Here is a 15784-nt window from a genome sequence, read left to right on the forward strand (position 1 = left end):
TTATTAGTTTATTTTAGTTTTCATGTTTCACTTCTTTACCTTGTCAAAAGCATCATTATATGCCCAAATCGAATGTATTAAGCATTTAGAATAACTTTATTCCTCGATTAGATGAGCACATTACTCAAATAGAGTTAACAAAAGTGGCCACAGTGTGTTTGAAAGTAGATAATAAGATAATGGAAATTTATTGATTGTGCTTTGCTTGTTTATTTACTTTGGCCAAATAACCTACTGGGATGTTTACTTTTACAGGCAACACCAACAGCATCTTTGCTTTAGATTACATCAGTGGAGCCTTAACTCTCAATGGCCCTCTGGATCGAGAAAATCCCCTCTACAGCTCGGGGTTCACATTGACTGTGAGGGTGAGTGACTCCAGTTCAGAGTTTTCCATGAAGAAAATTCAGTGGGATTCTGTGCCCAAGAATAGTCTAAAACACCTAGGTCACGCTGTCTGCTGTATCAGGTGGGAAACAAAATGAACACAAGATATTTCACCAAGACAGAGACAAGAATCTGCAGAACCAAACAAGAACCTGGAGGAACTCCTGGTCTGGTAACATCTGTGGAGGAAAATGTACTGTCAGGCATGGGTCAAGGCCATCTGGACTGAAAGTTCGAGGGGAGATTGCCAGTGCAAAAAGTGAAGGGAAGGGGTAGATTCAGATGATGAAGGCCAATGGGGGAGATGAGATTGGAAATAGTGACAGAAACTAGAAAGTTTTCATATCAGCTATTCCCCCCTCCATCTTTCAGTCCAGTTGAAGGGTCCAAAAAGCAGCATTCATTGTTCATTTCTCTCTACAGTTGTCTGAAGCGCTGAGTTCCTCTGGCATCTTCTTTGTTGCTCCATAATTTCACCAGATCTTTTTGTGGCTTCTGAAATAGGCCTGATGTGATTGTCTTTCATATAGTGAGATAAACATGCAAATATTTGAATTAGGGGCCCATTGGCCCTGTTCCATCATTCATGAAGATCACGGCTAATCTGACTGTAAATACATTCTCAAGTGCTTATGCTAACCTTTCACATTCTTTCTAACCAAATATCTATCTCTACCTTCAGATACTCAAAGACCACTCCCATCACTCTTTGTAGAAGAGGGTTACAGACTCACGATCCTTAGTAAAGTGCCTCATCTCTGTCACTTAGCCTTTAACCCAAATTCAAGATCCTTCCATGAAAGGAAGCACCTTGTATATTTCAATTAATTTTGCCTTTCACTTTCAGTAGATATGAGGCCAGTCCATCCTGCTTTACTCATAATTTGCCCATTCCAGTTATCAATCCAGTAATCCTTCTCTGAATGGCTATTAAAGGACTGATATTCCCCTTTAAGCATATCAATACTATACCCAGTACTTGATGTGCTGTCTCACCAGTGCTCTACTGCTTATAAGTGAAGCATACCCTCGCTACTTTTGCATTAAACCCCCTCACAATAAATGATAACTTTCCTAATTACTTGTACCTGCACATTAGCATTTTGTGAATGGTACATCAGGAAGTTCACTTTCAATTGCCTGGGTTAACTGTGCTGTACAGTATGAACTGCATACACAGGTTCTGCAGCCCACTCCTGTTAAATTCAGAAGAGAATCACATACATAATATGATCAGATTGTGTGATTGCCTAGGGACTAATATCTATGCTGGTTATTGCATTGCAACATTTATCTGTATTTCAAGGTGTGACTATAGATGAACACATTTAAAAACAGGTGCTCCAAATTTTCTACAGAAGCTTGAAGTATTAATTTTAAAGTGAAATTTTGTATAGTTTTGACAAATAAATTAATCCATTAATTTATCACTTCTGCACTATTGTTTGACAGTTGCATGTTAGTATTGCAACGATTTGCTTATCTTTCAAGAGTCTTAATTAACTTGGATCTGTTCTAAAACGAGCAAATTAAGGAAAGGTTGGTGTGTGCTAATTTCCATGATACTTTCAAATTAGAGCTGTGAAAATTGTCAGCTGGAAATAGGTTTGCTCTTTTTTTGCCAAGATCGGTGTGTGCTGGTGGTCAGATTTCCTTGCAAGGCTAGATTGGATTTGAAACATTCTGATTCCACTTCCATTACTTTTCTAATGAAGCATTCAGTACGCTCTGCACAGAATGGACCGGTGGCACAGTAGGTAATGCACAGCTTTCGTGTACTAGGTTCATTCCTGATCCCAGATGTTCTGTGTGGATTTCTGTTTCTTCCAGTGGCTGCTCAAATTTCTTCTGGGTGTTTCGGTTTCACCCACCATCCCAACAACAGGTTAATTGGCTCCCTAACATTACTCCTCATGTTGGTGGATGGCAGGAGAGTCCAGGGGTATTTGAAGGGCATGTGAGAGAGAGGTGGCATGGAAATGAGGTAGGAGGAAGACCGACGAGAATGCCCTGAAGGCTAGCGGAGACCAGATCATCTGTATCCCATGTAATTCATTTTCCCTTAGTCCTCTTCAACAGGAAACCTCTTCAGTCAATGCAGTTCCGTATACTTACATTATCATTCACCATTATTACTTACTTATGCTTTGGCCTGAACTCCAATCCCCCTTTAGCTGTCAATAGCCCACAAATCTTGGCTTTAAATGAGCTTAATGACTGGACATCCACAGTTGCCTGGAGTAGAAAAATCCAAAGATTCACAGCACCTCAAGAGAAGAAATTCATTTTTATTCTGATACTCTTTCTCCATGTTCTAGACTGCCTGAGTACACCACCGTTCCAACCCCAGCCACAGGAGGCATCCTCACAGATTTTACTTCACGAGGCTCCTCAAAATCTCTTGCAATTTACTGGGAGCACCTGAGCAATGAGAGTAAGCCCTTGCTTAATCTTCCCTTCCTCCCAGTCCTCCAATGTGTTTTGTTCATAGACACAGAGGGCAACTCATTCATCCTCCCAGAATCCAGCCCAGGCACGGACCTGGAAACTTAATGAAGACTTCAACACCCAGATCTCCACAAGCAGATCCATGCAGCCAGCACTGTGAGTCTAGTCGCTCAAAACAGATGCTTCTCAAGTTTTCACCCCTTGAGCTTTGTTGTTCATATTAACTGTTATTTCTGTAATCCTCGCGTGATTCCATTGCTGATTTTATTGACCTTTTCGTCAGGACCGAAAACATGAGCATCTGTACTGAAAATTACTAAAATTTGATACCAGGGCCCAAGAGTGAACAGGATGTGTTGCTGTAGTTCCACTGCACACCGTTTGTTGGAAATTATGAAAGCCAAAGCATGAAATATACTTCCAGCCTTTTAATCTTAACTCAAATGTTTCCATTTAATATCAGAGAATGTATATATTATACAGCCTGAAATTCTTGACAGACATCCACGAAAAGCAGAAGAGTACCACAAAGAATGAGTGGTAACAAGGTTAGAACCCCGAAGCCCCCTTCTCCCCCCCACACACAAGTAGCAGCAAAGCATCAACCCTCCCCCTCACTCTCCCCCTCCCCTGCTTACTTCAGCAAAAAGAATCAGCACCCACCAAGCAAGCAATAGCAAAGCCCCCAAGAGAGGTATGATCTGCAATACAACAAAAATTGATCGCTCACCCCAACAAATTTGATATGCCACAGGCTCTCTCTTAGTAATAAAGAGGCAGAGAGGTGTCACACAGCAAGAAGGAAGTATAACAAAACAAAAAACAACTTACTGATTGTGATGTTAAAGTCTGCCGCGTCTCTTTTTTCCCCCGAGTTCTCCGACTTGACAATCAACAGCAAACTCTCCCCCACTACTGAATGAAAGAGAGAGCAATCCAAATACAGAGGCCTCCAACAGCTCATATGCTGTTTGTGATGAGATGTTTTCTCCCACGAGGCTTCATTGGGTGACACCAACATGGAACTGGCTTGTCCACAGGGCCACAGAGCCTCAGAACCCTGGAGTTGTGCACGGTTTCCAGGCCACAACCTTGCAATATCAGAAAATGGCTGGTTGGTGATTCCTGGGAGCGGGAACCATTGCTGTAAAGAACCACAGCTGGAGTGCAGCTGTAGATCAAGGACGATGACAGGACCCCATTCACTTCGGAAAGGAAAAAAGAAGAGATGTTAAAGGAAGAAATTAAACTGCTTTCACAGATGAGCTCGAAGATGCTGATCTGCGGCGCCATCATAGCTCTGCCTGTATAAGATTCTGAAGACTGGTCTCGGCCCATGGATGCTGCCTGATGTGCACAGTTACTCCAGCATTTTGTCGGTTTCTCTGTGAGAACATGATGGGTTGAGTGTCCTTCTTTGTGCTGGAAATATCTCAGGCTGAGTTTTATCATGTTGATTCCTTGAAGTATTTTATATTTCAGTTCGGTGGGTCCCTACTTAACTACCAATGGGAATGTGCTAAAGCTTTCCGAGTCACTACCCTTGGATTAGGTGCCCCATCCCGAGGCGCTGCTCTCTAACATTGTCCCATTGGGCTGGGTGCTTCATCTCTTACTTTTAGTCAACTCATTGTAGGAGATTGAATCTTCCTGATCCATCAGCTAGAATCAAATGCAACCAATCTTTATTGTGGCATCTTAAACCACAAGGCATGCCTTCTTTGGCAACAGGGAACTTTCTGTCGAGACGGTGACAACAATGATATTTTAGTGTATTTGGCCTCCCAGCAGGCATCTGAAAAGGTGAATCTCTTGAGCAGAAATAAAAAACATGGAACTGCTGGTAATACATAGGTGTGTTCTGAAGACGGGTTTATGGACAGAAGACTGAGCAGAAGTAAATGGGCAATTTTTGGGTTAGTCTGCCATGACCACCGGGGCTGCTAACCTGAAGTTGCATCAGTTGATAAATTACATAGAACGTAGAACTCAAAGCAGTTCAGCACAGTACAGGCCTTTTGGCCCACGAAGTTGTGCCGAATTATTAACCTAATCTAAGTTCAGTCTAACCTTTCCCTCCTAAATAGCCCTTCATTTTTCTGTCATCTATGTCCCTATCTAGGAGTTTTAAAAATGTCCCTAATGTTTCTTCCCCTCCCAGCACCCCTTGCAGGGTAGGTCACGCACCCACCACTCGGAGTTTAAAAAAAAGGGAAAAACAACTTACTTCTGACATTGCTCCAATCATCTTAAAATTATGTCCCCTTGCATTAGCTATTTTTGCCCTGGGATAAAGTCTCTGCCTGCCCACTTGATCTATGCCACTTATCATCTTGTACACCTCTGTGAAGTCACTTCTCACCCTCCTTTGCTCTGAAGAGAAAAGCCCTACCTAACCTTATCAACGTCTCTGCATAGCTCAGTCCCTCGAGTCATGGTAACATCTTTGTAAATCCACTCCACACTCTTTCCATTTTAACAGCATATTTAATATAGCAGGGCAACCAATACCATAAGACCTGCTCCACCATTCATTCATGCCTGATCCTTTTTTTTCTCCTCCTCAATCCCAGTTCCTGGCCTTCTCCTTGTAACCTTTGATGCCACGTCCAATCAAGAACATATTAATCTCTGCCTTAAATACACCCAACAAACTGGCCTCCACAGCTGCATGTGGCAACAAATTCCACAAATTCACCACCCTTTGGCTGAAGAAAATTTCTCCACATCTCTGTTTTGAAACGTCGCCCGTCTATCCTGAGGCTGAGCCCACTTGTCCTAGGTTTGTCCACCATGGGAAGCATCCTTTCCATATCTACTCTGTCTAGGCCTTTCAACATTCAAAAGGTTTCAATGGAATCCCCCTTCATCCTTATGAATTCCAGCGAGTGCAGTTACAGAGTCATCAAACATTCCTCGTATGATAACGCTTTTATTCCTGAAATTATTCTTGTGAACCTCCTCTGGACCCTCTCCAATGCCAGCACATCTCTTCTAAGATGAGGAGCCTAAAACTGTTCACAATACTCAAGGTGAGTCCTTACCAGTGCCTTATAAAGCCTCAGCATCACATCCCTGCTCTTGTATTCTAGACCTCTTGAAATGAATGTTAACATGGCATTTGCCTTCCTTACCACTGATTCGACCTGCAAGATAACCTTTAGGGTGTTCTGCACAAGAACTCCAAGACTCCCTTTGCATCTCAGATTTTTGGATTTTCTCCCCATTTAGAAAATAATCTGCACATTTATTTCTACTACCAAAGTGCATGACCATGCATTTTCCAACATTGTATTTCATTTGCCACTTTCTTGCCCATTCTCCTAATCGGTCTAAGTCCTTCTGCAGCCTACCTGTTTCCTCAACATGACCTGCTCCTCCACCAATCTTCATATCATCTGTATACTTGACAACAAAGCCATCTATTCCATCATCTAAATACTTTATATACAGCATAAAAATAAGTGGTCCCAACATCGAACTCTGTGGAACACAACTAGTTACTGGCAGCCAACCAGAAAAAGATCCTTTTATTCCCACTCACTGCTTCCTACCAATTAGCCAATGCTCTTAACCATGTTAGTAACTTTCCTGTAATACCACTGGCTTTTAACTTGGTAAGCAGCCTCATATGTGGCACCTTGTCAAAGGCCTTCTGAAAAACCAAATATTACAACATCCACTGCATCCCCTTTATCTATCCTACTTGTAATCTCCTTGAAGAATTCCAACAGATTCGTCAGGCAAGGTTTTCCCTGAAGGAGACCGTGCTGACTTTGTACTATCTTGTTTTGTGTCACCAAGTTCTCCATCATCTCATCCTTAACAATGGACTATAACATCTTCCCAACCACTGAGATCAGGCTAACTGGTCTGAACACTGGTCTGAAGTTCAGCCTCACTAGTGTCTTGTACCAGAATAAAAAGTTTATAAGGCAAGCAGTTTATTTGATGCTGCTAATTTCAACAAGTTTTTAAATAATTTGTGAATAAATAAATAGTCAAGGTACGTTACCTTGGTATCTGTGCTCTCAGATTTCTTTGTATCTCCATTACACTAGGATGGTGGATATTAACATTAATTCAACTCATGAACTCTTGATGTGTCTCCTGGGCAGCTTTTAAAGGCTGGGATTTGAGCAAAGCATTTCCTTCTCATTAGACTGTTCTTTTCTGGTATTAAGTACTTTGTTCTATATTGATGGACATGTTTAATGTGCTGCTTTAGGATGCACAAATCTATAAACGTTTATAGGAAGCTGTAATTACTGAAGTCCATGAGCTGATATATGCAAATCTTTAGCTGTAAAACACACTTGGACCACATATAGTCCATGTGGAAACAGTGGAAACTCATTAAAACACCAGCACTTCAGGAAGGAAAAGAATGGATATGTTATCAATGGCTGCAAACACCTGATTTTTATTCTGAGCTCTCTATCCAAGAAATCATAACTAAAGCTGCCAGCACATTAATGTGTAAAACATTAAGCTTTTAATATCCGACTATAATGATTCTTTAATCCAGCATTAACTTTTAAAAGGATTTTGTATATTTTTAAATTTTGGAGCTAAGTAGGGTAATTTAAACAGAAGCAACATTTATCTACTTTCTGCTTGTCTGCTATATATTTATTTCTGTGAAGTTATACCTTCCTTTTCTTCTAGTTTACGTGCAACTGTTAGTGTTTTCATCGTCATATGGTCTCCTGCCTGTTCCTCCTGTGTGCCAGTCCAAGTAAAAATTACATTTGGGTTCCACCAACTACAGTAATTCCACCCTCATTAAAATTTTGCTATCTGATCCAAGAGGCCATGACATGTCTGATTTCCAGGACTCAATTGTGTCTCTGAATCCTCAAGTTCTTGATGACAGGATGCCTCTCAGATACATGGCCCAGGGATTCATTAGAGGATTAGCATCTACAGCGCAAGCTGTCCATGACTAGTTTGGCCATAACAATACAATTCTTCACCAGCTGGTGTTCGTTCCAAATTGTAAAATCTGACTGGGGAATAAAAATAAGTACTTTCCTTCAGTTGCTAGAAATAGAATCTTAAAATACTGACACTGCTACCCAGATGGGTGAGCCAGCCCAGGTTACATATTCGATGTCCTGCAAATTATTGGATCCTACTGGGTGACTCTCATTGGCCAGATAGTTCAGATCCTGCTTTGCAAGTGAATATGGGGTGATGATGATTACTGTGTTATTATCCAGCAGTGAGATACACTGAAACTAATCTGCCACAGTTGGGACTTTGGCATCGCCCATTTATTGGATTTTTTAATTAATAATTTTTTTAATTGAATTTTCAAATGGTTACAGAAGGAAAAAAATTATCAACCCTTCACCCCTCACCTTAACCCCTCCCCCTAACATATCCCCATAGAAAGAGAATAAGAAAGAAAGAAAATGCCTGGATATCGGAAGACCCCCACATGCTCCATGGAGTTCATAATAGCTTTAGTATATATATTTATTTCTTTCCCAAAATAACCAATAATTTTATCTTTGGAGCACCTATATATTTAATCCTATCTTTTGTAAATAAGGGCACCAAATTTTTAGAAATATTTCACATTTATCTCTTAAATTATAAGTAATTTTTTCAAATGGAATGCAGATAAAAGCTATATCTATTTTCATTTTCTTAATGTATGTTAAAAGTTTTCTTTTCACCGGTCCATTAAGTCCATTAACATTAAAACTTTAAAAATTCAGTGAATTAGTCATTATTTTTAACAAGGTTACTCCAGTCTATAGTAATACCTAACTTTTCAACTTTTGTAGTACCTTGGGGAATTTTTTAAAAATTCTCCGTGCTGCGTCTCTCCCCGCCCCCCCCCCCCCCCCCCCGATTGTCCAGGCAAAGAAAGAAAGATTACAGAAAAATAGATTATAAAAAAAAATACCCCCCACTAATGTTGTGAATTTAAAAAAAACTCAACATTACCCCCCTCCATTGTACGGGTCATGGCAGTCGCCATGATTACACACGTGAATCCCGTAGCAATTGATACAAAGTTCCCCCAGCTCCCCCGTAACATAAAAAAGTATATATAAGAGAAGAAAAAATATCACTACTCTCAATTAATACTTCTCAGATTTTTACCTTTCTCCCCCTGTATCATATAATTAATATATTTAAATATTCTTCTGTCCTTAAACATCCATCAACTCCATTCACTGTCCCTGTCTTCATCTTTAATCCGTTTCACTTTTAAATCTTTGGCTGTGGTTAGCGAATATTTGGGAGTTCTTGTGCAAGTTCTTCCACATCCCGATAATCAGTAAAAGATCTTGTTTTTCTGTCATCCAAAAAAATTATCAGGGTTGCCGGGTGGCGCAATATAAATTTATAACCCTTTCCCTATAAAACTTTTTTCGCTGGGTTAAGTTCCTTCTTTCTCTTCAAAAGGTCATAACTTATATCAGGATAGAAATGAACTGTTTTCCCTTCTATCATCAATGGCCCGTTTCTCTTTCTGGCACATTGGGCAGATGCCTTCAAGATCTTTTCTTTATCTTGATATCTTAAGCATTTTATCAAGATTGTTTGTGGGTTTTGATCAACTTGAGGTCTTGATCTTTAAGGCTCTGTGAGCCCTTTCAATTTCAATTAACTGGGTTCCTTCTTCCATTTCCGAAATCCATTTTTGAAAAAAAATTTATTGGATGCCCTCCCTCTATACCTTCTTTAAGTCCAACACTCTTAGTGTTATTTCATCTGCTAAAATTTTCAAGTACATCCACTTTTTCCAACAACCATTTTCTTTCTGATGTCCAGGCAGAAATATTATCTTCCATTTTATTCATTCTATCAATGGTGTCTCCCATTGTTTCTTCCAAGTTTTTAATTTTCTTGTCCATTTTGTCCTGTCTTTTCATCATTTTATCAAACATAATCTTCATATTTTTAATTTGTTTAATTACTTTTAATGCTTTTAATTCATGCATTATTTGCACCAAAGATTTTTTTATGTCTCCAATATCACCTTCAGCCTCTTCCTGTTGCTCTTCTTTGTTTGTCTCTTCATCTTCATCTGATTTATCCAGAGAATCTGATTCCACCTCATATTTACTTTCACTTTCAGTTCCAATCATAGCTGGGATTTTTAGTTTGGGTTGTTCGTGTTTGCGCATGCCCCTTCCTTCACGCATGTGCAATTCCTGTTGCTCTTTTGTTTTGGAAACGGTTGATGTTGCCGCAGTTTCCTGTTCTGTATCGCCGAAGGTAAAATGCACTTGAGCCCGAGGCTCTTTCATGGCGGCCAGCCTTGATTCTTTTCCAACTTGTGTTGTCTTCAAAGTAGTAGTTTTCTTCTGCTTCTGTTTGGGAGACATATCTTAAGACAATACTGAGCAGTTTATAAGTAATTCTTAAAAAGTATTTACTAACTTTTCTTCACTTAAACATTATTTTACTGGTTTTTTACGGGAGAGCTGGATTTCCATGTCTCGATCCTACGTCACCACGTGACGTCACCCCGGATATTACTTCTTGTAATACACTGACACACCTCTAGTTCACTTTCCTTAAAGATATTATGAAGTAGTGTGATAACATTTCTAGTGAATCAGGTTTGCATAAATGGAGCACTGGAAATCAGGCATTGCTGTATTTAAAGGGAGCTTGAGAAATGTGGTCCTGGAGGGTTTAAAGAGGAGTGCAGGATACTGGGCCCAGTGACTTCTCAGAGAATGTGGGAAACTGAATTCAGTGAAACATTTGCCAAATCTTTGGATTTCTGAACAATGGGACAGAGTTCTATTGCATCTGCATGTCTGACTGGTACTGCTTGTGCTTTTTATAATTCCCAGTTGTCTGTATCTTTAATTATCATTCCTATTTGTGTTAATCCACCTAACTATTCTTTTCCATCAGTGTGTTCAGCTGTATCTGTGCATTGATGTGCGGCTTATGAGTTACTTAACCAAGTCAATCCATTTATCAAAGTTTCTGTGTTTTATCTACGCAATGATTTTATGTACTGAAATTTATTGTCTTCAGTTTTCTGGGAAGGGCCTTCCCTTTCAGCTTTCACATCCAAGCATCTGAAATAATGCAAATATGGCTGACAAAGTTTGCTCAGCAAGTTCCCATAAGCGACAGTCCAGTAAATTTCATTTAGTGTTGTTAATTGATGAATAATCATTAGCCAGAAATGAAGGAGAACTCCCTTACTGATGTTTGATGAAGTGCAGTGGGTTCTCGTGTGTGCAGTATTTCATCCCAAAAGTGGTGCCTGTGATAATTCAGCACTGCTTCAGTACATTGGTGGATTTTCAGCCGAGCATCTTGTGTCTTGTTCCATTCACTGAGACTAGAATCTGCAACTCTTCCGACATTCAACCATAACCAATTGTGAACTGTACTTGCTGATGTTCGGGTGACAGTGAGGCATTCCTCAAGGAAGCCTGCTCCGAAATATCTCCAGCTGCCTGCAATAGATGCTGCATCAGATTAATTAAACACAGTCAGTGCATTTGAGCAATTATTGGCAATTCTGCAGTCTTTGCAAAAGGCCTGAGGAAATGCAGGAACTAAGGGTTCAGATTCAGTGGAACTCCATTTGTGCCTATTCAACACTTGACCAATTGGCTGTAATTTGGATTGATTCTTGCAGAGTCCTGAAACACTCGTAAACCATAATATAGCTATCCATTCCTGTAGGAATGGGATTCAGAAGTGGCCTGGTCTCTGGCTGTTTCAGGAATCACAACAACCTGACCCTGTGAAGATAGCAGAACTAACAACAAAGCATAACTCACTCGTGATTGAACAATGTTTATTTTGTCCAAATATAAAGCATCAGAGGACTCTATGCACACAGTGACCACTTTATGAGCTTACACCTTCTTATTAATACAAATCTATTCAACCATTTAGGTGGTAGCAACTCAATGCATAGAAGCATACAGACACGGTCAAGAGATTCAGTTGTTGTTCAGACCAAACATGAGATTACAGAAGAAATATGATCCAAATGACTTTGACTGTGAAATGACTGTTGGTGCCAGACAGGTGTCAGGACACTGGAGTGGGGATCCAACTGCAGACCTAGTACTGTGCACACAGTGATATTAATTGAGTAACAAATTCTGAGGTGCAAACAAAGTTAACATCAAAGTTTAGGCAGAGATCAAAGCAGCCAGAGAAATCCAAAAACCAGAATCGGGAAACACGCAGAGTCAATATTCAGACAGACAGTACAGATACAAGTGCTGGAAAGACTCAGAAAAATTCACTGGTACAATCTGGCAACAAACAGGTGAAAACACAGGACAGAAATACACTCAGCAATAAACAGAGAGGCAGATGATAGGTGGAGCACATTGAGACACAGGTGGCAGCATTACAGGTAATCATGAGAAGCAGATGAGAGACGGACTACTCAGTAATACAGAGGCCGGAGTAGAGCAGGAGCGGGGACAAGAGCACGTGGCAATACAAAACCCCAGGCTGACAGCTAGGGGGAGTCTCAAAAAAAGACAGAGTTCAACTGGAGGTGCGAAAAACAAAAAAAATCCGGTGAGCTGTAGTTCTGAGAGCAAAAATGGCCTTGTTAATGAGAGTAACTCAAATAACTATACATTACAATGTGGTGTGCAGAAGATCATCTCTGAGTGCAAAGCAAGTCAAACCGTGAAGTGGATAGACTACAGCAGCAGAAGCCCTCAGGAGATACGTAATAAAGTGGCCACGTGCATTAAAGTTTGCCTCCTCACCAGGTTTTTAACTGTCCTTGTGTAAATGAGTACCTACTTTTGCTTGATAATGTTCACCTGAAGCCTCTTGCTGCATTGAAGATGCAATTTAAGCTCTGTCTGGTGAAGTACGCTAATGTTTCAAGCAGCCACAATATTGACACTTTATTCCCTAAGGGGAGAAAAACTTCCACTTGTGTTTACACTCCTCAGAAGCTTCATTGAATTTTGCACTGTGAACACTTCCAAGACCTGTCACTGCTCTAAGTCAATTTAATCAGAGTAGATATCTGTCAATCCTGAGATTCATTTTCTTGCGGGCATATGCAATAAATCGAATAACTGTACTAGAATCAATGAAAGATCACACCAACAAGATGGACAACCAATGAGCAAAAGACAACAAACTGTGCAAATATAAAAATGAAAGAAACAAAGAAATAGCGATAATAAGCAAATAAGCAATAAATATGCTCTTCTGTAAAATTTCAGCTCTAAATCTATGTCTAATCAAGTCATGAAGGTATTTGTACAAGACATTGGTGAGACCACACCTGGAGTACTTTGTACAGTTTTTGGTTACCCAAAGAAGTCAATAAGCTGGGAAGGGGGCAAAGAAGATTTATGAGAGTGTTATCAGGACTTGAGGGCTTGGGAGAGGTTATACGGGCTAGGACTTTTATCAATGAACGTGTAAGAGCCTGAGCAGTGATCTTATTAAGGTGTAAGAATAAAATGCACACATTCAGTTTCCATGGGAATTGAATCAAAATCTTGACTGCATAGGTTGAAGGTGAGAGGGGAACAATTTAAAAGGGACTGGAGAGACAATTTCCTCACACTTAGAGTGGGGTGTATATGGAGCAGGTTGTCTGACAAAGTCATTGAGGCAGGTACAATAACAACCTTAAAAGCCAGTTAGACACGTCTGTGGATTGGGCAAGTTTAGAGTAGGGGTTCCCAACCTGGGGTTCACTGATCTACTGTGTAATGGTATTGGTTCATGTCATAAAAACAATTGGGAAACCCTAATTTTGAGGGACGTGGGCCAAACATGGACAAATAGACAAGTTTAGGTGGTTATCTTGAGTGGCATGACTAAGTTAGTTTGAAGAGCCTGTTTCTGAGCTGTAGGAATCTGTCACCCTATGACTCTAATGGTGTAAGGCTTGTCGAACTGTTAACAGATTGTGCTATTAATGAACTTTTCCTCTGAATCATTTATGACATTAGTTGGAGATGGGTCTGCTTTATTAGACTAGCAATGCAACTGTGACAGGAATATATTCATGATGTTTATTCTGTCATCACCTCCACTTGATGTTTTCCAATTTAGTTAGAGCTCTTTCAACTACATACCTTAAAACTCAAGAGATTTTGCAGATGCTGGAAATCAGAGCAACGTGCAAAATGTTGGTGGAACTCAGCAGGTCAGGCAGTAGCTATGGAAGGCAATAAACAGTTGATAGTTTGGGCTGAGATCCTTCATCAAGACTAGAAAAGGAGGAGGAAGAAGCCAGATTAAGGTGGTGTGGTGGGGGAAGCTGTGCTGTAGATAAGAAGGACATACGATAGATGAAACTAGGTGAGGGGAAAGGTGGATGAGAGGGGATGAAGTAGGAAACTGGGAAGTGATGGGTGGAAAAGGCAAAATGTTAAAGAAGAAAAAAAGTGATGGGGAGGAGAGTGGACCATGGGAGACGAGGAACGAGGTTGGGTACCAGAGGGAAGTAATGGACAGGTGAGATGAACTCTCTTAGCTATTCCTGAATTTAATTGCATAATCAACAGCAACTGTGCTTTTAACTTGCAAGTATACAAGTTCTGAGATTCCTTCTCTAAGTTCCTTGTCCACTTTTGCTGTGGCGTTCCTTAGTACCTTTATATTAATCTATACTTTTGGTCAGCTGTCCTAATAGCCCTTTGATTAGTTTGGAATCTCTAATTTGATTGTAGTATTATCATTGACACTGAGATTATTGCAAACACTATCTAAATGAAGGTTAGTATAGTTGATTTGTAAATTTAAAATGTTTGATCCACAATGACATATATAGAATGAGTTGATGGGATGGATGCACTGTTACAATCGGGAGGAGTCCAGATGTGGTTCATAATGTAATAGTTACAACTACGTTATACAGGGTGTTGGTGAAGCAACACCTAGAGTATTGCACACAGTTTTGGTCCCTTTATTTTGATTAAGGATATACGAGAAATTGAGGTAGTGAAATTAAGACTTAATAGTCTGATTCCTGAGTTGAGAAGTTTGTCCTATCATGAGTGACTAAAGGAGTTCAATCTGTATTCTTTGGAGTCTGGAAGAAAGGGATGATCTTATTGAAACCTATAAGATGAAGAGATGCCAGAGTAAAGAAAGACCTGGATAGAGTGAGTGAATGGGTGTGGAGTGGATGTTCCCATCAGTAGGAGAGTTTAGGATCTGAGGGCGTAGCCTCAGAATAAAGGGGCATCACTTTGGAACTGGGATGAAGAGGAATTTCTTCAGCCAGAGGGTGGTGAATCTGTGCAGTTTGTTGCCACAGTGGGCTGTGAAGGCCAAGTCATTAGGTACATGTAAGGGACAGAATAGTGGATTCCTGACTGGTAAAGGGATTAAGAATTAGAGGAGAAGGCTTGAGAATAGGGTGAGAGCATAAAATGAGCCATGATTGAATAGTGGAGCAGATTCAATGGTATAAATAGCCTAATTTGCTCCTATAAACAAGAAAGATCTTTCCATTTGTAGGAGAGTCTTGAACAAAAGGACACACTTCAAGATAACGCGGTGGTTGTTTAATCTGAGCTGCGGAGGAATTCCTCCTTGAAGAGGATGGTTATCCTGGAGGATTGCAGTTAAAGAGAAGGGAGATAAATTTTAGAACAATTGGACATTTGATGGTTCTGGGGAACTGTCGCAGAAGAGGTTTGAGGCAGATATGATGTGAACATATTGAATGGTTGAACAGGTTGAAGAGGCTGAGTGATCTCCTCCTGCTCCTTTTTTCTTGTGTTTAGGAGTAAAACTGGCAAAACTTTGTTCAACCAAAGTATAGTGAAAACCTAATACTTTTGTCCCCAGTTACATTAGTGCAGGGGAACAACTGGAGCTTGTAAGTCTTTGATTAATAGATCCTACTGAGTTGGATCAAGGTTTATTTATTGAGGAAAGACAGTTGAATGGAGTTGGAAAGGCCATCTGCATGACCTGCTAGAATGAATAGTCAGGCTGGAAG

The 15784-nt window shown here is 40.2% G+C and overlaps 1 protein-coding gene across 1 annotated transcript in view; it reads left to right on the plus strand.

Annotated features, from left to right (window-relative positions):
- The window catches only part of cdh23 (cadherin-related 23), a 1109092-nt gene that overhangs the window by 408383 nt on the left and 684925 nt on the right, over positions 1–15784 (plus strand). Inside the window, exon 11 of the mRNA XM_059946450.1 lies at positions 256–368. Coding sequence (XP_059802433.1) covers positions 256–368 — 113 coding nt within the window. The remainder of the gene's footprint in view (positions 1–255; positions 369–15784) is intronic.

This window comes from Hypanus sabinus, chromosome 21 (genome assembly GCF_030144855.1).
Source record: "Hypanus sabinus isolate sHypSab1 chromosome 21, sHypSab1.hap1, whole genome shotgun sequence".
Taxonomy (NCBI): domain Eukaryota; kingdom Metazoa; phylum Chordata; class Chondrichthyes; order Myliobatiformes; family Dasyatidae; genus Hypanus; species Hypanus sabinus.